This window comes from Heptranchias perlo, chromosome 4, assembly GCF_035084215.1.
Source record: "Heptranchias perlo isolate sHepPer1 chromosome 4, sHepPer1.hap1, whole genome shotgun sequence".
Lineage (NCBI taxonomy): Eukaryota > Metazoa > Chordata > Chondrichthyes > Hexanchiformes > Hexanchidae > Heptranchias > Heptranchias perlo.
The window spans coordinates 76,440,961-76,463,542 of record NC_090328.1 but is presented as its reverse complement, the minus strand read 5'-3'; the positions used below and the strand labels follow the sequence as shown (position 1 = coordinate 76,463,542).

Genomic DNA, 22,582 nt, shown 5'->3' with positions numbered 1-22,582 from the left:
AAGAACTGTAACGCTGTAGTGCCAATACCCTGACTTGTGCTCCCTTCAAGCGCAGCTTCTTGCTGGATCGCTGAATTTACCGTTTAGTTTCAAGTGTCCATTTGCCCAAACTTTGCATTTCTAGGAACACAGCACAAAATAATTCAAGGTTTTATATTAAAAATTACTATCTGATCAATTAAAAACTAAAATTAGTTTTTAAGTTTTTGGTTAGTTCTTATGAAAGTGGAATGGTCAAATGTTTAAAACTAGCATAAAAGTAGAGATCAACGTGGCTTTAAAAAAAACACAGCGTACGTTTCTGTGAGAGAGTGAGTGACCCTGCCCCGACAGTATGGGGGTGTGAGAATTCCTACGTGGTCAGTTTTCGGTAAAATATTAAAATGCCTACGTGGCAAAGAAGCAGAATGCAAAATGGTTAGAAAGGGTTAATTAGTTAGTAACTGAGATTGGTACAGGTGGCCTGGCCTCCTGCTGGGCCATATGTTTGCGTAGTCAGCAGGTTTGCATTGTCTTATCAATGTAGAGTCTTTGATGTGATTCAAGGACTGGTCTGAATGTCTCCATGTTTATGGAAGATCAATATAGGTAACGAGCTTAGCCAAAGTTGAAAGACATTCCAAGTTGGGAGATAAGGAACAGAAGGAACAGGAAAGAACATTCCAGGTTGGAAGGTGAGGAAGTATCCCCTTTGATGTCTAACAGCAGCATGATCAGCACATGGACGATCTATGATTGGCCGGCAATAATGTAACCTCGCATGGCAACCTATGCCCGGCTTATGATTGGTGTTGACCCTCATTAAGTATGTTCCAACCCCTATTGATCTGTATAAAAACGTGTGGATTTCTGTATGTTTTTTGTTCTTGCTCTGCCAGCATAGAGGGACTCTATCAGGAGTCCAAATCAATGCTGCAGACTAAGAACCCTGCTATTAAAGTTGTGTTGAACTTTAAAATGTATTCGACTCAGTTTTTACTGAACCAGACTGAGGGGAAAGAATCCGGATCGTCAGGTGAACTGTGAGTGAGTGACCCTGCCTGACAGTATGGGGGTGAACTGTAAGTGAGTAACCCTGCCTGACAGTATGGGGGTGAATGTGAGTGAGTAACCCTACCCCGACAGTATGGGGGTGAATGTGAGTGAGTAACCCTGCCCTGACAGTATGGGGGTGAATGTGAGTGAGTAACCCTACCCCGACAGTATGGGGGTGAACTGCGAGTGAGTAACCCTGCCCCGACAGTATGGGGGTGAATGTGAGTGAGTAACCCTACCCCGACAGTATGGGGGTGAATGTGAGTGAGTAACCCTACCCCGACAGTATGGGGGTGAATGTGAGTGAGTAACCCTGCCCCGACAGTATGGGGGTGAATGTGAGTGAGTAACCCTACCCCGACAGTATGGGGGTGAATGTGAGTGAGTAACCCTACCCCGACAGTATGGGGGTGAACTGTGAGTGAGTAACCCTACCCCGACAGTATGGGGGTGAATGTGAGTGAGTAACCCTACCCCGACAGTATGGGGGTGAATGTGAGTGAGTAACCCTACCCCGACAGTATGGGGGTGAATGTGAGTGAGTAACCCTACCCCGACAGTATGGGGGTGAACTGTGAGTGAGTAACCCTGCCCCGACAGTATGGGGGTGAATGTGAGTGAGTAACCCTACCCCGACAGTATGGGGGTGAATGTGAGTGAGTAACCCTGCCCCGACAGTATGGGGGTGAATGTGAGTGAGTAACCCTACCCCGACAGTATGGGGGTGAATGTGAGTGAGTAACCCTGCCCCGACAGTATGGGGGTAAATGTGAGTGAGTAACCCTGCCCCGACAGTATGGGGGTGAATGAGCTGATGTTCAATGTGCAGAATAGGCAGAAATAGTTTGAATATGCTCTGACTGAATTGTGAGTAACAATTGTGTATTTAATAGGCATTTTTCCTTGTAGGAGATTTTCAGTTGAGCAGCAGCACTTACGTTCATTTAAAAAAAGATTAACATTTCAGGCCTGTCAGTTTAACCTCAGTGGTGGGGAAACTTTTAGAAACGATAATCCGGGATAGAATTAACAGTCACTTGGACGAGTGTGGATTGATTAGGGAAAGCCAGCACGGATTTGTTAGAGGCAAATCGTGTTTAACTAACCTGATAAGAGTTTTTTGATGAGATAGCAGAGAAGGTTGATGAGGGCAATGCAGTTGATGTGTAAATGGACTTTCAGAAGACGTTTGATAAAATGCCGCACGGTTGGCTTATTTTCAAGATTGCGGCCCATGGAATAAAGGGGGCAGTAGCAACATGGATACAGAATTGGCTAAGTGACAGGAAACAGAGAGTAGTGGTGAACGGTTGTTTTTCGTACCGTGGTGTTCCCCAGGGTTCAGAGCTGGGACCATTACTTTTCTTGATATATATTAATGACTTGGACTTGGGTGTACAGGGCACAATTTCAAAATTTACAGATGACACAAAACTTGGAAGGGTAGTAAACAGTGAGGAGGATAGTGATAGACTTCAAGTGGATACAGACAGGCTGGTGGAATAGGCGGACACATGCAGATGAAATTTAATGCAGAAAAATGCAAAGTGATACATTTCGTAGAAAGAACGAGGAGAGGCAATATAAACTAGAGGGCACAACTCCAAAAGGGGTGCAGGAACAGAGACCTGAAGGTATATGTGCACAAATCGTTGAAGGTGGCAGGGCAGGTTGAGAAAGCGGTTAAAAAAGCATACAGGATCCTGGGCTTTATAAATAGAGGCACTGAGTACAAAAGCAAGAAGTCATGATGAACCTTTATAAAACACTGGTTCGGCCACAACTGGAGTATTGTGTCCAATTCTGGGCACCGCACTTCAGGAAAGATATGAAGGCCTTAGAAAGGGTGCAGAAGAAATTTACTAGAATGATTCCAGGGATGAGGGACTTTAGTTACGTGGATAGACTGGAGAAGCTGGGGTTGTTCTCCTTGGAACAGAGAAAGTTGAGAGGAGATTTGATAGAGGTATTCAAAATCATGAAGGGTCTAGACAGAGTAGATAGAGAGAAACTGTTCCTATTGGTGGAAGGTTCAAGGACCAGAGGACATAAATTTAAGGTGATTGGCAAAAGAATCAAGTGACATGAGGAAAAACTTGTTTACACAGCGAGTGGTTGGGATCTGGAATGCACTGCCCAAGGGGTGGAGGCAGATTCAATCATGGCCTTCAAAAGGGAACTGAACAAGTACTTGAAAGGAAAAAATTTGCAGGGCTATGGGGAAAGGGTGGGGGATTAGGATTGGCTGGATTGGTCTTGCATAGAGCCAGCACAGACTTGATGGATCGAATGGCCTCCTTCCATGCTGTAACCTTTCTATGATTCTATTCTGTTACTTAGTGGAAGCCCTATGCATTGGATGATTGATGCATGTAAATAACTTATGGTCAAGATAGAGAAGAAGTCCATTGATTAGATGGATTAAGAACCATCCTGCCACCAGTTACAGCCAAGAGTGCGGGCAGGTGACCTGCATCCAGCTCTCCGCTTTCACGAGACGTTAAACCAAAGCTCCGTCTGTCCCTCTTAGGTGGAGGTAAAAGAACCCATGGCACTATTCGAAGAAGAGCAGGGGAGTTCTCCCGGTGTCCTGGCCAATATTTATCCCTCAACCAACGCCACTACAACAGGTTATCTGGTCATTTATTTCATTGCTGTGCGCATATTGGCTGTCATGTTTCCCCACATTACAACAGTGACCACACTTCAAAAAAATCTTCATTGGCTGTGAAGTGCTTGGGATGTCCTGAGGTCTTGAAAGGAGCTATATAAATGCAAGTTCTTTCTGTTTTTCATTTCATATTTCATGGAAAATACCTCATCCTGTAGAGTGGCAAATTCCTCCAGAATGTGACCCAGTTTATCTCTCTGCCGAGCTCTGTTGTGTCCATGAATCTGGATCAAACTGCAAAATGGCTGGAAGAAACAAACCAGGAGTAAATAAAAAACTCAGAACTTTAAATGTTTGAACTTTGACACCACAATGCTCACAGCATCACATTACTTCTGGAACCTGAGCAATTGAGAAATATGTAAATGGCAATGAGGTTTTCTCACCTAGTTAATATTTTATACTAAAGGCTGTAAATTATGACTGTTCTAGCTAGATTTTACTCTTTGACTTTTTTGATTAAATTTCTACTCCTTTTCCCAGCCCCACCGTTCATCCAAGAGATTGGAAGAGCACATGTGCCTAGAACTCTACCAATCTAATGCATGAATCAGTCCAGGCTGACCCCTTGCTCTCAGCTTTTTCTTCTCCTCCCTATAGGAAAATGCCTCATCTTTGCTTAGCCCTCCCCACTGTGTTGAGAATCATAAACACGGACCAAAATTTGATGGCTCTAATGCATTGTGCTGAAGAAACAATATAACCTGCCATCAGATTTAATACTGAATTCCATGCCTGGTGTACAAGTAATTTCCAATGAGCATATAACCAGCACTAGTTTCTATTCAAAAAAGCTATTACAAAAACATTTTCTAAATGTCTAAATAGAAAAAAGCTGATGTTAATTTAAAAAAGCTCCCTTATGATTTAGAAAATGTTTATGGGGATGGCTGTCAATACTATTTCTCCATTTTGAATGTCAATATTCAGATCCTTCATAATTTAGGAACATAGCAACAAAACATCACAACATTATATAGTCTCTGTTCATAATAATACTAAAAGTGGAGAGGATGTAAATTTTTATTAACAATTAAATTAAATTTTTGTTAACAATCACTTCAAATACCTAATTTCCATAGAATTCTACAGAATGAAAACTGGTTTCCTTCACTGGACATCTGTAAAATTATATTTCACAAGATAACAATACTCGTGTTTTAAAGGAAATAATGGAAGAGCTCAATGGTAAATGCACGTAACAGTTTAGTACTGAGCACACAGACCGGGAAGGTCCCAGCTTTAATACCTGGTCGGTGCCAATAATCTCAGCCAAATCTTAGCGTGTCCAGATAGGAAGGGGAAACTGGCCAGAGCTCCTGCTCTTCACAGCTATCCACAGACTCCTGCTGGATAATCATGTGTGGATTTTGGATTACAGAATCGGACTAAGCTGTGATTTCCCCACTCCTTCTCCCTGCATTCTCAATATACACACAGTCAAATGGCTCATTGATAGTCACTGTCTAGGCTCATACATGAAGAATGGTTGCTTGGGTGAGAGACCAGAGGCGTGCCAGCAACCATGGAATCATACTCGAGCAAGAGTCACTGGTTTCAGGAGAGGATGGATAGGGAGGTGGCGGGGGCGTGGGTGTGATGGGGAGGGTATAGCAGCAAACACCAGAACAAAGGATTCTTATTGAATATTATGAAAAATATGAACCTAGAAATTGTTTTTAAAATATAACAAAACTGCTAACACAATATTTGAAGAATTAATTCTAAAAAACATGCTCCAAATGAGATAATTTACTTACCCGCACGCAGTGAGTAACAAAGGAGTCAATATAATCTTTAGCTTGATGGTTATTATAAAGGCAACATCTGAAATTTCCACAAAAATGAAAGATTAGCTTCACTGCATTTATTTCCAATCACGATACAAGGATATTTAGAAAGGAGATTTTACAGTTGTGGTTCGAAATTCAAAAACATTTTTACTCGATGTGGCACATAGATTTAAAAATTCACCTTCTTAATGATAAAGTTACACACCCGAGAATAAAAAGAAAAACTGTGAATGCTAGAAATCTGAAATAAAAATAGAAAATGCTGATAATACACACCCAATCTGTTAGCATCTGAAAAAGAACAGAAACATTGGGCCCGATTTTAGGAGGGCGGCGGGTTCTCAGCGGGGGGTCGACTGGGCGCCTGGGTAACGAGCCCGGTGAAATCAGTGTGCTCCGCACGCGATCGCAGGCTAACTGAAGGCACTTACCTTTGCTTCCGGGTTTTGCATCGGAAAGCTGCGCAGTGGGCGGACTGTGCATGTGTAGCATAGTCTGTCAGCTGGAGGAGCCCTATTTGAAGGGCAGGCCACCAATGCTCCTCCTGCAGCAAACAACCAATTTTGAACCATGGAGCAGGCCAGAGGAAAGGCTGCCCCAAGGTTTTCAGACTCCTCACTCCAGGTTCTGCTCGATGGGGTGAGGACGAGGAGGGAAATCCTTTTCCTATCTGATGGGAGGAAGTGCCCTCCCTCCACCACCAAGAAGGCCTGGCTGGAGGTGGCCGAGGAGGTCACCAGCAGCGGCAATGTGCCACGAACCTGGGTGCAGTGCAGGAAGAGATTTAATGACCTAACCAGGTCAGCCAAATTGAGTATACTTACATATTCTCCCACACTCTGTCTTCTACATCACCTCCACCACCACACAATCCCTTCTGCACTGCCACCACAACGCTCTCGCATCACTCCTCACATCCACTCAACCATCATCCTCACCTTGCCTGCACATACTCACCGCCCCAGTTCCCATTCGAACACTACCACGCAACCTAATCCTCATACAATATCATGGCTATGTCGCACACGCACCCTCCCATGCAACTCCCTCACGCTCAACCCCACCCACACCAATGCATGCAGCGGGTCACCATGCAACCATCACTCAATCACGCCTCTGTGTTTTGCCTTGATAGGAGAAGATATGCCAGAACGCCCGGGAGAGGGCAAGGACCAGAGGGGGCCCACCACACCAGGTGGCACTAACAGACGCGGAGCAGCAGGCGCTGGAGATAAGCCGCACGCTGGAGTGCCTGTCCATGGCGGATGCCGAGACTGTGATTGCACAAGCGGCTGGTGACAGAAAGCTAACACTCAGCACTCATGATAGTGAATGATCTTAACATCACTTGGCATCTACAGCACCTCAACATCTGTCCACACGCTTAATATTGCTTTCTGTTCTCTTGCAGGGCCATCTGCGAGCGCCGTGACTGTGGAGGGCGATTCCTCAGAGGACCTGCTGGTCTCTGAGGGTCCATCGTCACATCTGAGCCATCCATCCACCAGCGCAGATACACACACCTTGGTGGGTCCCTGTCCTCACTTAGTTGGGCTTGCACATAGTGAGTCACCACGCACATGAGCACGAGCAGACCCTGGTGGCAGGGGCAGCCGTGGAGAGTCCGCGTCGGTGGAAGCACTCTTCTCCAGGCTCTGCTCAGCTGGACCCAGATGCTGAACCCTGGGGGCCAGCCGTGAAAAAGAGAGTCATCGAGGGGCAGCAGCACATTGCCGAGGTACTGGAACAGGTGCCACGCGCACTCTCCACAATTGCGCAGAGGATGAAGGAGTCCAACTCCTGCATGAGGGGAATGGTGGCACAGGTACAGGAGGGTATCTCTGAGATAGTGTCGCAGGGACGTGAAGGCATCTCTGAGATAGTGTCGCGGGTAGGTGCGGGAATGTCTGCGATGGAGGAAAGGATAGCCTCCATCGAGCGGCAAGCACGGCTCAACAATGAGTCCATTCAGGCCCTGACAACGGCCGTTCGGATTCAGGGTGAGCAACATTCTTCCGCCTTAAACAGGCTGACAGATACTTTACAACTGGCCTTCCAAGGCTTCACACAAGTCCTCCAAACTGTCATCCAGCAGGGTGGAAGGAGTGACGTGGGCCTGGGCCAGAAGAGGGGCGATGGTGAAAGGGGACATGGAAGCAGGGACGCCACTCAAAGCGCTCCCACGTCTCACCCGTTGCCCCCCTCTCAACCAGTACCCGCAATGCTGCCCCCTCTCCAGGTGGCCGAGTTTGCCCCTGCACAGGTGCAGGTGGAGCAGTCTTTGGAGGGGCCCTCACGGGCACCGAAACCCAGAGGGCGTCCGCGCAAAGCATCTCATCGGTCAGGGCATGGACAAGAGCAATCTGCCACTACCTCTGCTGAAGCCACAGGGGTAGCACCACGTAGGGGTTCCCGTAAACGCAAGGCGACGGTTTTGTGAGCACAAAGGGAATGCACAAGGGTGTTTGACGATTTGTCATGTTTTTTATTTATATTTGTTTTCTGCCACATGCACAATAAATCCTATTATTACCACCACTGCCACGTCTTGTCCATTCTTGACTGGCTTGTGGAATAGGTCCCTTTCATGGGGTTCACCATGAACACGCACACTTGATGCCACCCATTGGGTCATTCTACAGTGGGTGTAGGTGTAGTTGGACCACTGTTTTGTTCAGGGGGCAGGGGAGGGGGCTGGTGTGGCCGCTCCTCTGTCCAGGTGATGAGGACTGGACTCTTCACACAATCTGATGTTAGGAGAACTGTTCACATATCAGTGGCTCCCTGGCCTCACAAGCAGCCAGGTGAGCCGCTGTTCTGCCCATGGGTTGTTCCTCCTCCTCGTCCTCGTCCTCGTCCTCCTCCTCCTCCTCCTCCTCCTCAATATGGGTGGCAGATGTGGATGGGGCCTCCTCCAGCGGCACCCCTCTCTGTTGTGTCTTGTTGTGCAGGACACAACAGACGACTATAATGCGTCCCACTCTGTGTGGCGCGTATTGCAGCGCTCCCCCAGAATGACCAAGGCACCTGAAGCGCATCTTAAGCAGCCCTATAGCCTGCTCAAATGTAGACCTGGCAGCGATGTAGCTGTCGTTATATCGACGCTGTGGCTCGGTGGTGGGGTTCCTCAGAGGTGTCATAAGCCACGTGTGCAGGGGATATCCCTTGTCCCCGAGGAGCCAGCCCTTGCGGGTGTTGGGTGAGTGGAAGAGGGGCGGCACGGTGGACTCCCTGAGGATGAAGGAGTCGTGGCAGCTGCAGGGCATCTGGCGCACACGTGAAGGAATCTCTTGCGGTGGTCACAGATGAGCTGAGTGTTCATGGAGTGATAGCCCTTCCTGTTGACGAACAGTCCTGGCTCCTGTGGAGGTGCTCGTATTGCTATAAGGGTGCAATCGATTACACCCTGCACCCGTGGGAAGCCAGCCACAGCGTGGAATCCCACTGCCCTCTCCATCTGGCTGAGGTCATCCATGGGGAAGTTGATACAGTGCGAGGTCCTGTGAAATAAGCCGTCGGTGACCTGCCTTATGCACTTGTGTGCAGACGACTGAGAGACCCCGGTGATGTCCCTGGTGGCACCCTGGAAGGATCTGGAGGCGAAGAAGTTCAGGGCAGTGGTGACTTTGACAGCGACAGGTAAGAAGATGGTGCTCAGTCCATCCGGGAGCAGCTCGTCATTAAGGAGGCTGCAGATGTCCGTGACTACCTGGCGATTGACTCTGAGCCTCCGTATGCACTGCTCCTCAGAGAGGTCCAGGAAGCTGAGCCTTGGTCTGTAGACCTTGTGGTGAGGGTAGTGCCTTCTGCGACGCATCTCTCTCTGTGGTTGCCCTCCCTCCTGCTGTGCAGGTGGATGTGTCACAGCACTGTGTTGTGGAGCTCCACGTGTCAGAGGTGGACGGCGTGGCTGGTGACACTGTTCGTCCTCCGAGGAGGCAATGGTGGCGGCCCCCATCCGGAAGATGTACGTTTGAGGGGGTCCGCAAGGTAGGTAAATGTGTCCGCACACCGGGGTGAATTGGTGAATTGTAGTTAGGAGGAGGGTGTTGGAAGCCAAACTTTGTCCAAAGTGACAGAGTGGTCTCCTGCAATGAGTGAGGGTCTCCCCCTCCCCCTCCCCCCCCCCCAACCCCACCACGTGTCAAATGGACCTTTGCATCTGCCACAAGCTGATGGCTGCAACACGTCCATTTCAACTGGGATTGTTTCCCCCAGTACTGGAAACAGTCTCAGTTCATTGCAAAATCCCACCCCTCCTAAAATATCAGGTCAATCAGGTCTGTAAACGACCTGAAGTACCTGGTTAATTGCTTTAAGTGGCACCTTGCTGGCTTTAATTGCCGGCGGGAGTCCCACATGCGGGGGCTGCGCGCGCATGTCAGCGCGTCACTGGGGAACCTGGAAGTGGGCGGGTTGGAGCCGGGCTCCGGACCCGCCCCGGGAATCCCCGATTTTCGCAGCTCCACCGCCACGAACGCATCCGATTGGGGTGCGAAAATCGAGCCCATTATCCTGTATCTTCTCTTTTCAGATGCTGACAAATTAACAACATTTTCTGTTTTCATTTAAGTTACATACTTACTCTTTTCTATTCAAAACAAATAGCCTGATCAGCTAAAGACTTCTGGACGGGGATGCTTATTGAAAGTATGGCTACATACTTTCAGTTGGTGTCTTGATATGCATTTTTAGCACTTTTTTGTAAAAAAAACACTTTTTGGTTGAGGAGCATTATTCTACAGTGTTTAAAAAAATGTCCCATTTCTCTCCTCCACTCCTGAAGACTGTGACTTGTTGGAGTTTGTTTGCACAGTACTTCATACAAGTGGCCATTTGTCACATGCGAGTCTAAACACTTAAGTGTTGGTAGCCTATTCCATCGTAAATGGCATCACAACTAAGTTTGATCCTGTCTTCCTGCAACATCCACACTTGCATTATTCAGCAAGTGGGCAGGAGCTGTTTTTTCTCCTCCCTAGCCCCTGGGACAGGGATGCTGATGTTAAATGTAGTGCCCCAGATGCGATCAGCCAGCTCAGCACAGAGTAGTTTTTGAAAGTATATTCCAATATTTGTGCCAGTGAATGGGTCTATTTTAAAAATAATGTCCAACATAGTCAAACCCTACAGTATTAATGATGAAATCCTGCTGAAAGAAAATGGTTGGTACAGTTGACTTCAGTGAGAATAATTAAATCAATACCTGCAGCATAAACACTGCCAAGCTCAAGTATAATATCCTTGTCACCTACTGCTATAGGAAATATATAATACATGATGCAGCGTACGTGGAGCTGTGCAATCCAGCAATTAATGCAACAGTAATTAATTAACAAAGAAAAAATTGGGAAATATTACAAACCATAGATCAAACTGCCCCAGTGAATGGATACAGAATAGATCTAAACGTGTCACAAGCAAAAAACAGATCTACATAACAAAAATTTCATACGCTCCACAAAATTCGAAGTAACACATATAAAGTTATTCTAAAACAAACTTGTAGTCCTACAGATATCATTTACCATATTTATATCTGAGTATATCTGGTCAAGGAAATGGTAAAGAAGGAACAATAGTGCCACTACAAAGTGCTCCAAGATAATATCCAAAGCATTACCAAGCTGGCTATCTATTGCTTGGTTTGGGCGATTTCATTAAACACTTCTACGTTCTCATTTACAAGGAGACCTGTGGTGTCTTGAAGGTTTTTTATGAGAATGTCATTAGGGACTCAGTTAGTTACACTAAACACGCCAAGCACAGGATAGTCACTAGCATGAACACAGCCTCAATAGGCTTGGTGGTTAAAAAAAAAAATCCACCTTCTGACAGTCTTTAAGGTATTGAGACGGCAAACAAACACTGTAGTTTTTAGGAAATGTTACAGGGAGCTTGGGATGGGCAATGGGGTACAATGGGGCACTGTCACTTTACTTCTCATTGCTGGTGGACTTAGAACCATAATGCAAAACTGGCCACAATTTGGAACAATATTTATACTAATTTGCTAATCTCACCTCAGAAAAGCCGTAAGGATGGCTGGGAAGTGAAAACAAAGCTTTTATAGGAAGGGCTGGTCTTCGAAGCTTAGACTTAAGCCAGATTGTTGGGTCAGAATAGAGAGCGGTACTCTGCAACTTGGAATTCTCATTAAAATTAATGCCATTGTACTAGTCAAACTACATGGAACTTGTTTCACAACTGGACAAACCTGCTTCCACTGCTGAATAAACTGAAGATAAACAGCTGCAATTCTTATACCACAAGTGAACCTGCCCACATAATCAAGGCTCAGAAATGCAAGCTGGTTGCTTTGATCAGACAACAAGCGATATAACGATCACATTCCACAACTGGCAGCATGGCTCATATTATGGTTTATTTGTTGCATTTTTGAAATCGATCTGTGATGGGAGAGTTTTTATAGCATTGCTCCATCGACCATAATAAACACCAGTGTATTCATTTGAGATGCAGTTCACTTCAGCAAATGCAAGGAATACTGCTCTTAAAAGAAAAACACAAAATTTTAATTACTCACTTTGATGAAAGCACAGGAGGGCTGACGAAGTATCTCAGAGCATCTTTTATCATGTCCTGCATCAGATGTGTACCAAACACCTTCTTGTTATCTACCAAGAAAGTTGCCTGTAAAATAAATATTTATTATAAACCTGCCCAGTTTGCTGCTAACAACTACAATCATTCTTAGTTTTAATAATGCATGCAAATTCTTTCTGACATTCAGGTTGTCTGCTCATGATCATGGTATCAGCTGGAACTTTTAAAACGTGCAAACCAAGTTATAGCAATTAGTTCAATTTTACCTAATTGAAATGTCCTGTGGACATATTTCAATTTTTATTTGCTTCATTTGAGACAATTAAAAAAATTTGTGTAAGCTGGTTTATGACATTCATCAGCAGTCTTCATTGATAATGTATAACATACAAGTACAAATAAACATGCAAGTACAATGAAAGAGCAGTCATTTGAACATTCCCTAGGATGTACAAAACCCTACATACCTGTAACAAAGACCTAGAGAGCACACAAGGTGACTGTTCACTAAATTCACAGAAAAAGTCCTACAAAATAAAATTAAAAAAACACACCAATGATATCATGATGAGACAAATTTTAAATATTTTGATAGATGAGGTACAGAATCTTAAAACATCCATATTTTTCTTTAAAAATGACTTAGTTTAAGCATAAATTAACGGCATGTCTCTATATGAAATGTTTTTATGCACATGGCAATAACGAATCCCTAATTTAAAAAGGAATCACCCAGCCACTTGATAATTTTTAATTTATGCATTAGTCTTAAAACAAGGTACAATCTAACAGGTCAGTCAGCACCTGTGGAGAGGAAAGATAAGTTAACGTTTCAAGCATGGACCCTTCATCAAGAGTCCGCGCCTGAAATATTATTTTATGTCTACTCTTTCCACAGATGCTGAATAAATTGCTGAGTGTTTCCAGCATTTTCTGTTTTTGTTTGAGATTACCAGCATCTGCAGTATTTTGCTTTTTGTTCAATCCAACAATTCTGTTGCCATCCAAACATGAGCACAAACCAATATTTAAAGATTACTGAAGGTGGGGCAGTATGGTTGCTGTCATGGTAACGTTCTGGCTCTAAACAAAAGCTCCAGAATTGAATTCCAACATTGACTGATATTCAAAAATCAAGTTTTGACAGTCCTTAGCTGTATCACTAGGTAGTTGAACATGCCCCACACCACAGAATCATCGTCACTGGGTCAATATCCTGGAATTCCCTACCTAACATCATAGTGGGAGGACTATCACAATAAGGACCAAGCTGTTCAAGGAGAAGCCCCCCATTCTCTTGTTGGGGCACATGTGGCCTTGCCAGTGTTATCCACATCCCAAGAACAATAACAAAAAGCACACCTTTTGTCAGTTAACCACAAAAATAGCATTGGTGGTGGCTGTAATGAAGTCCATGGGCTATTCTTCCAGAGAAAGGGTGGTGGCAGATGGTCTAGGCAGATGGTCTAGGCAAAGTGAGTGGGAACAAATAAAACTTTATGCTGCGTTTACATTATAAAACTGCTTCAAGAAAAAGTATTTCCAAACAGCCGGGAGTGAGGAAGGAAAATAAGTGGGAAACAAAGACTTTGGAATAAATTTACAACAGTTTTATTAAAATTTCTCCCTCCTCTCCCTACCAACCCCCCCAACACCACCGGGCTGCACTGGGTTCAATTTAGGTGGCTGAAAAACTACTGTAAGATTTCTTACAGTTTGTTTTTCACTAAACACAACACAGAAGAATGACTATATATAAATGGACTCGACTGCTCTATTCCTTCGCTTCTTGATTCAAATGTGAGAAGCTATTTTAGTTTGGGTATGAAACCCCATGTGCTCGGGGTTTCAGTTCAGTAGTTGCACTGTGTTTCGCTTTGAGATTGCTTGTGTCAGTCCCTGTTTACACTGCAACTTTAGCATTGCAGCAAAGTGGAGATCGCCTTACTATGATGCTAAAGTTGATGGTATAAATACAACTTTCGAATGTTGAAGTATCTTTTGAAACAACGTCAAACTATCCCTGAATAACTGTTTGAATAGTTAGATAACAAATGGCAGGAGTTTTAGGAAACTATACATAATAGAAATCTTGAACTTACCAAAATATTGTGCAGGTTTGTCAAGTTGACAACTTCACAAACCATTTTTATTCGCTCCATGAGTTTAGCAAAATAGTTGACCATATCCTCCCGTTTTATAATTTTTGCATAGCGGGGGAACGTTGGAGGTAGCAATCTCTGATTGACCAGTGGCTCAAATCCCATCATTATAGGGTGATCTATCAAACAAAAGTGTAAAGGTATAGTCTTTTCTTCCCAATTTCTTCATTTGCAAATATATAATTGAAGCTTTAAAAACACTTTTGGAAAATTACAGTGATCTGCACATCCAGTTTCAGGTACTATGCTCATGCACTAAGCTAGGAGGGTCCAACCTTTTGGTCTTTGTGAGCTGCATAAGTGAATATCATGAGCTCAAGGGCCACACACAAAGTTTAGATCCTATACCACTAATGTACATATATCTCAGTATGCTGATACTAACAGGCCTTGGTCTTCTAATTTAGGGTATATGCACCAATAAGAACAGCCCTTTCAAAAACTCCAGGCTCTCAAAACTCAAACAGGAGAAACTAGTGAATTAGGCACACAAGCACAAGTAGGACAGAGTTGCTGGTGTTTCAATTGCTGGGTTGCAAGGGTTCAGCACCCATGTGTGGCCCACCCCTGCAATAAACTATTATTTCAAAATGTTCATTCTCTAGCCAAAATAAATCTGCACTATAAGACACTGTACAGACTAAAGAAGTAATTTTAAACCCAAGATACGGTATACAGAGTCATTAAACTGCATACAACACAAACAAATGAGCCGAACATTTTAGTTCATATTCTTAAAAGTGGCCCATGTCTGAGTTTCTTATACAGGCAGTAAATTTCAGTTTTGTTCAATTTTAGTTCCTTTTCATTATTGAAATAGGATATCTTTCTGAAAACAACCTGATACTGGACAGGAAATTTAGCACTCTAACGTTAAATTTACAATTTTTTTAGGTCACAATCATCAGATACTATGGCTTAAACAGAACACTGTTTTAGGGAATCTGATACATGGCTGCAATGTGGAAAGTGTACATTGTTTTCTACCTCCTTTTGTAGTATCATTTTGGGCCTGAATACCATGGTGGATAGAGTTTTGTAAAGCAGGTAGAAGATCTGCAGCTTGAGTCATGAGCTTCTGGGCTTCACTTATTGCACTCATCTAGAAAAATAAATGAAAAAAATCAGTTTTCAGTTTGTAATCTTTCTCCTCCTTGGAAAAGGTGTTTATAACATCACTGTTCTTCCCACTAGCTACCTCGTACCATGCATCATCAACAATGAAGGCAGGCAGCCTTCTACCACACCTCTGCCCATGATATTGTGTAGCTATTGGCAGGAAGTACGATAGCAACCTGGGGGATTTTCCCACCTTCCCTGATTTCCAACCTCTCTGTGGGAAACCAGCTTGATTCTCTTTGAGTTCTGGAACAAACTGTATAATCACTGGCAGAGAGTTTTTTTTCGTTTTGTGCAGCAGTGAGTTTTTTTTAAACTAAAAGTTTTTTGTTAAACAAAAACTGTGAAGTTGCTTCAACTTTTCCATGCTCAGTTTCAGTGTACATTATTGTAACGTAGCTTCTTTAGATTCCTCAGACACCAATTCTGCATGAACTTCGACTTCATTATTACGCTATCAATTTTTGACTTTATTTTGAAGCTGCACTCTCTCCCCTCCTTGGTCTCTCTCCTAAAAAACAAGTATGTAAAACTGAAAGTCTGGCAGTGCTATGGAGTGGTGACACAGGTACTATGGCAAAGTGCTGCGTGAAGGCATTTCTACAAGGAAGGGGTGGGGAAAATGTGAGTAGTGTCCTGGGCTAGTGTATCGCAGCTGCTAGCAGCTAGTACTGGCAGAGGCCTAGGAGCAGATTGCCCTTCCACCTGTTGGCTGCATGGAGTGAGAAGGTCAGGGAGAAAAAGAGGAAGTTTACAATAAAGAAAACAAATGTTATGCAAAATTATATTAACCAATTTTTCTTCTGTAGTTCTTTTCTTTTAAGAACATAAGAAATAGGAGCAGGAGTAGGCCTCTTAAGCCTGCTCCGCCATTCAATAAGATCATGGCTGATCTTCGACCTCAACTCCACTTTCCCGCCCGATCACCGTATCCCTTGATGCCCTAGAGTCCAAAAATTTATCTATCTCAGCCTTGAATATACTCAACGACTCAGCCCTTGGGGGTAGAAAATTCCAAAGATTCACAACCCTATGAGTGAAGAAATGCCTCCTCATCTCAGTCTTAAATGGCCGAGCTCTTATCCTGAGGCTATGCCTCCTAGTTCCAGACTCTCCAGCCATGGGAAACAACCTCTCAGCATCTCCTCTGTCAAGTCCTCTCAAAATTTTATATGTTTCAATGAGATCACTTCTCATTCTTCTAAAGTCCAGAGAGTATAGGTCCATCCTACTCAATCTCTCCTCACAGGACAACCCTCTCATCCCAAGAATCAAACTAGTGAACCTTCGTTACACCGCCTCTAAGGCAAGTATATCCTTCCTTAGGAAAGAAGACCAAAACTGTACACAGTACTTCAGGTGAGGTCTCACCAAAGCCCTGTATAATTGCAGCAAGACTTCCTTGCTCTTGTACTCCAACCCCCATGCAATAAAGGGGAATATGCCATTTGCTTTCCTAATTGCTTGCTGTACCTGCAAGTAACTTTTTGTGTTCCTTGTACGGGACACCCAAATCTCTCTGAACAGCAACATTTAATAGTTTCTCAGCATTTATAAAAATTCTGTTTTTCCATTCTTCCTACTAAAGTGAATAACCTCACATTTCCTCAGATTATACTCCATTTCCCACCTTCTTGCCCACTCACCTAACTTAGAGTCATAGAGTCATAGAGTTATACAGCACGGATAGAGGCCCTTCGGCCCATCGTGTCCGCGCCGGCCATCAGCCCTGTCTACTCTAATCCCATATTCCAGCATTTGGTCCGTAGCCTTGTATGCTATGGCATTTCAAGTGCTCATCCAAATGCTTCTTGAATGTTGTGAGGGTTCCTGCCTCCACAACCCTTTCAGGCAGTGAGTTCCAGACTCCAACCACCCTCTGGGTGAAAAAGTTCTTTCTCAAATCCCCTCTAAACCTCCCGCCTTTTACCTTGAATCTATGTCCCCTTGTTATAGAACCCTCAACGAAGGGAAAAAGCTCCTTAGTATCCATCCTATCTGTGCCCCTCATAATTTTGTACACCTCAATCATGTCCCCCCTCAGCCTCCTCTGCTCCAAGGAAAACAAACCCAATCTTCCCAGTCTCTCTTCATAGCTGAAGCGCTCCAGCCCTGGTAACATCCTGGTGAATCTCCTCTGCACCCTCTCCAAAGCGATCACATCCTTCCTGTAGTGTGGCGACCAGAACTGCACACAGTACTCCAGCTTATCCATATCCCTTTGCAGTCTCTTTGTGTCCTCCTCACAGCTTACTTTCCCACCTAGCTTTGTATTGTCTCACTCGGTCTCTTCATCTAAGTCATTAATATAGGTTACAGGTCAGTTAATCAATTAATTTGTTCCTTGAGTTTGGAATATCAGTTTGTTTTTTCCCCCTTCCCCCTCCTTTCTCCAGTTCTATTAAAATGCTTATCTTTCAATCTTTATTTCTGAAGAAGAGCTGTGCTTTAAATGTTGACCTGTCTTTTCCCTTCATTGATGCTGACTGGTCTACTGTCTACTGCTAGTATTTTCTGGTTTTGTTTCATATTTCCAGCTTTTTTTAGTTTCCCCTCTAATGCATGAAGTTTTTGTAGATCACTTAGTTTGCTATTTTCTAAGTGTGATTTTTTAATTTTCCCATTTTAAAAAAGCTGCAACACTGATAACCGTGAAGTTTCGACAGCTATTGTAACTATTATTGTGTTAATAACCTTGTAGTGTTACTAGAAATGGTGGATAATGATCACTGAAGTGTTGATCTGCTTATAGATGCTCTTGGTACCCTAAATTAATTAGGCTTATTCTAGGTATTAGTCCATCATTTACAGTACTGGTATAGTCACTACTATAATAACAATTCATGGCCTCTGATTCTTCCCTCCCCACACCCATTTTCTAAATCTACCTCTAGAACAACAATTATTAGAGACTGAGAGGCCTCAGACATTTGCTTCATATTAGTTGATGAGACTTTTGACAGGCTATTTGACCATGGGAGAACATCGAAGTCAAGTCTGATACGAACTTCACCGGCATCCACACATGGGCACTTCTAGCAGGCTTGCTGGATAATGATCAGGAATGAGATTGGTGCTGATGCCAATCTTACTATCTCTAATGCTACTCTGGCTGAGATTAGCTAATTTAGCAAAGACTGTCCACCAAACATGACACCTTATTAGTCTTTATGGCTCAGTTACTCATTGCCTTAACCACTTAAGCCTTTGGATCAGCCTTTGCTTGCATTTTCATAATAGAAAATATGCTACCTGAGATTTTGTTTTATGAAACAAGAACCATCACAATTTTGAAAAAGTCTATATGAAAGTCAAATATTCAACACAATGACAAAATTTACATCAAAGGTGTCAACAGATCAGAAATCCTTTACTATGATGCAAACATGTGTGCCATAGAGATGAAAGTGATCTGTGACCATTCCAGTTCTTTTTTGACTCCAACAATAAGTCTCCTTTAATAAGCAGGAATTCAATATGAAAATCACTTGTAAAAATGGGTATTTTGTTCACTTTGATTATATTGAAGAACTTCTGCAAACGATGTGCCTCACCTCTTTCTTTGTGAAAGCAATCAGGGCAGTCAATAATAACCGAGTAAATTTTATCCTGCTGAAAACTGCTGTACATTGTTGATGCTGAAACATTAAAAACAATCACATTAGAATTTCAAGCACAAACACTAATATTTCAATCACTATGTCAACTGAAGCCAAAACAGGTTTTCTAAATTTAATTTCTCCCCTTTCTTCACTTAAAAGAATGCAACTAAATTATATTCTCAAATGAGCTTTTCTCAGCAGGGTTCCTAAGTACAAATCATTCCTTCAATATTTTCTCTTTATTAAAAACTATGCCACAAAATTTGTGTAACAGATTAGGTATGCTCTTGTAGAAGTATTATCTATTGATTCTCCCTAGTCCTTCCTTTGTCTTTAAGTTTTACCTGAAAAGTATTTTTTTATATAGATAGTTGCAGATGAATACTTCAATATCCAACAAAACTTAATTTACTTTTAAGGGTGTGTATTGTCTTATGAGAGCATGCTGTTTCCTTTCCTTGTAGTTTTTCTCTTCTCACATATTAGCCTTGGTAAATAATACTTTTTTAAATTAAAAAAAAAATGTTCCTGTATTTTCTGAACTCAATAATATTTTGTGTACAGTCCAGTGGAGGCAGTATTTGAGGATCTGTTCTATTTATATCAAAAAGTTATTTTTAAAAATTGTTCTACACTTTGCAGCCATAAAATGTGGTATTTTATGACTCCTTTTTAAATTTCTGAGACCCCAACCAATATATTTGAGTTAGCCTGGATCCAGAGGACTGCCTGTGGTATAGGTAAATTTACATGCTGAATTCAATTGAAAGACTAACATATTCTTACTTCAAGTTCAACCTCTGGATTACGCTCTTCCCCTTGTCGACTCCTAGTGCTCTGTGAAAAAACAGAAACATTATTCCTGGAGTGTAAAACTGGAGAAAAATATAATTTCTATTTAAATCTCCAACAAAAGTTTCCTCCATTAATTGGAATCCAGAGATTCAAAGTTGTTTCCCGAGAATATGTGTGCAAATAAACAATCAATCAATCAGGATTAAAATACTTAAATATATTGCTCTGTGACAAAATTCCAGATACATAGAAATAAACAGTAATTATATATAAATGCTAAATTATAATGGAAATGGCTTAACACGCTGTATTGACATAATACCTTTACTCTTCTTTGCAAATCATCTTCTACATCTTTTAACATGCCTGGAGAGAGAGTTTAATAAAAGCTGAAAAAGTCTGATAGATTATACAGTACTTTAATAGATCAAAAAGACTCAGTCATATAAATCATGCAACAGAAACAAGGGCCTCGATATTAACTCCCCCATGACGGGTGGCAGAGGGTCGGGGGTAAAAAAATGAAAAACGGGGGACAGGTCCCCAACTTGCCACGTATGTGTCTGAAGCCATTTTCACGGATGGCGGGTTTCGTGTCGTGAGTGTCTCGCTGTGGAGAGGTGGGCCGCTTCATTAAAATATCTAAATCGAGCCCCCACAGTGCAATTGGGATCCTGATTTAAATTTAACAGCTGCTGGCTGGGATTCCCAGGGCTTGGGAAACCCGGCAGCAAAAGGGAGGCAGAAGCTTTTACAGCACTCCTTGTGGGTCAGGAGGAGCATGTGTGCTCCCCTTAGCCCCTCAAGGAAGCCTTCGGCCTCCCCTCTGCCCATTGCGGCCTCTCTCACCCCCCCGGTCGCAGAACTCCGCGCCCCACTCCCCACAAAGCACTGATCTCCAGCCTCCCCCCTCCCGATTATCTCTCTCTCCCTCCCCCCACCCCTCAAGCCCCGATCTCCAGCCTTTTCCCCTCCCGATTGCCTCTTTCTCACCCCCAGCCCTCAAGCCCCGATCTCCGCCCTTCCCGTTTGCCTATCTCTTTCCCCCCTCCAAGCCCCGATCTCTGGCCTGCCCCCTCCTGATTGCCGGCAACATCCCTGGCTGCAGCCACTGGTTTTCTCCACCCCAGCCAGCCTGTCAATTTAGCCAGCTGCAGGGCAGGAAATGGAAGAAAACAATTCTAATGAGGACCTGCCTTTAAATTCGGCAGGATTGCTGTGCCCCTGGCCTTGCCTGGTTTTCCCTGCGCTACCGCGCTTCCCTGCACCCTACCCTTAAATACTGGGGCTAAGAATTCCACATAGACAAACGCTCGTCTTGAAAGCAACTTTGTTCTACATCACATTTTTTCTCTCCACTACTACATTAGGATTATTAAGACATTTAAACAAATCAAATGTATATATGGATTCAATGTTTAGTATTGCAATTAATTAATTGCAGTGGTTACCATGTAAAGTTCTTTCACTCCTTAGTGTGGATAAAACTACTATAATCACTTCTAATAACTTTAAAACAATGGCCCCGATATTTACGGGGAGGCAGAGAGGGAGTGGGGGAGGGAACCCAGAAACACGGAGCTCCTGCTGAATTTAACGGCAAGTCCTCATTATCATTTTTAAATTCTGTTTCCCGCATGGCAGCAGGCTAGATTGACAGGCTGGCCAGCTGCCGAGCGGGAAAGCCTGCTTTAGAAGGCAGCAGCCGGGGACCATTAGGGATGGTCCCCGGCAATCAGGAAAGATCATGGATTGAAGGGAGGGGATCGGACTGGCAATCGGAAAGGAGGGATTGCGTGTTGGGGGAGGGGGTTCAGACAGGCAATCGGGAAGGAGGGAAAGATCACAGGGCAGTTGGGGGGGGGGGAAGGGACAGCTGATCGCAGCAGCGAGGAGAGACCACGATCAGCAGAAGGTTTGCTTGGGAGGCCGGGGGACGGGGACGGGACGATTCCTGCTCCTCCGGGCTCACAAGCAGTGCTGGAAAAGCACTTACCTGCATTAGGGTTGCTTGATCCGGGTGCTCCCTTCCCCATTAACCTGCTATGTTCCCCAAGCCCTGATTTAAATATTACAATGAAGTGTTGAAGTGTCTTGCCTCTTGATAGCGGAACACAGAGACGGCACGCAACCACTGGCGTAAAAACGGCAACGGGCCCGTACATGGCGTGTTGGGGTCGCGTTGCACGATTTTTTTATTATTAATCCCCCACCACCCGCCGCCCGTCATGCACATATTTGGACTTACATACTCAAAATTTGATGCTTTTAAATGTAGCAAGATCAAAACAGACTCATTAATATATCCAATATACATTGTAGCATGTGGTTATATTTACTGAACAGATTTTGCTCGCAACCATGTGGCTACAATTCCACCAAACCATTGGCACGCAGATTTCCAATAGTCAAACAGAAAATGACTACAACAGTTACAAGTTTAAACATTTAAAGGTTAAACAAAAATGAACTTTTACGACATCAGTCCTAACATTATAGTTCAAAAATTCCATGATGGTTCAGTAGTTAAATGCACCATGTGTTGTGGCACTGAGCTATCTGGACTAGGAAGGTTCCAAGTGCTATCCTTGGGATACTGGGGAGTTAGCTTATCTCAGCTCGGGCAGCAATGGGGATGCTCCAATTGGCTTCAATGTCTCTGGGCAGCGGAAGGAAAAGAAAAAAAAAAGTTGACGGTCCTAGTTATGAACACTAACAAGTAATTCCAGACGGAAGGCGTGCTTGGATAGATGTTGCTCAATGATAGCAGTGGGATGGTTCCCCGTGGGAATCCTTGCAACAATTGTATTTCTGGGATGACACATGAAGAATGGCCAA

At 43.7% G+C, this 22,582-nt stretch overlaps 1 protein-coding gene across 3 annotated transcripts in view; it reads right to left on the bottom strand.

Moving 5' to 3' along the window:
* naa35 (N-alpha-acetyltransferase 35, NatC auxiliary subunit) overlaps positions 1-22,582 on the bottom strand; it is a 71,803-nt gene that overhangs the window by 22,119 nt on the left and 27,102 nt on the right. For all 3 annotated transcript variants that reach the window (XM_067983170.1, XM_067983172.1, XM_067983171.1), the window contains 9 exons: positions 20,067-20,110; positions 19,736-19,786; positions 18,902-18,985; positions 15,216-15,330; positions 14,169-14,347; positions 12,534-12,593; positions 12,047-12,153; positions 5,467-5,533; positions 3,853-3,951 (listed from right to left, as the gene is read on the bottom strand). In XM_067983170.1, the coding sequence (XP_067839271.1) occupies positions 3,853-3,951; positions 5,467-5,533; positions 12,047-12,153; positions 12,534-12,593; positions 14,169-14,347; positions 15,216-15,330; positions 18,902-18,985; positions 19,736-19,786; positions 20,067-20,110 (806 nt within the window). The remainder of the gene's footprint in view (positions 1-3,852; positions 3,952-5,466; positions 5,534-12,046; positions 12,154-12,533; positions 12,594-14,168; positions 14,348-15,215; positions 15,331-18,901; positions 18,986-19,735; positions 19,787-20,066; positions 20,111-22,582) is intronic.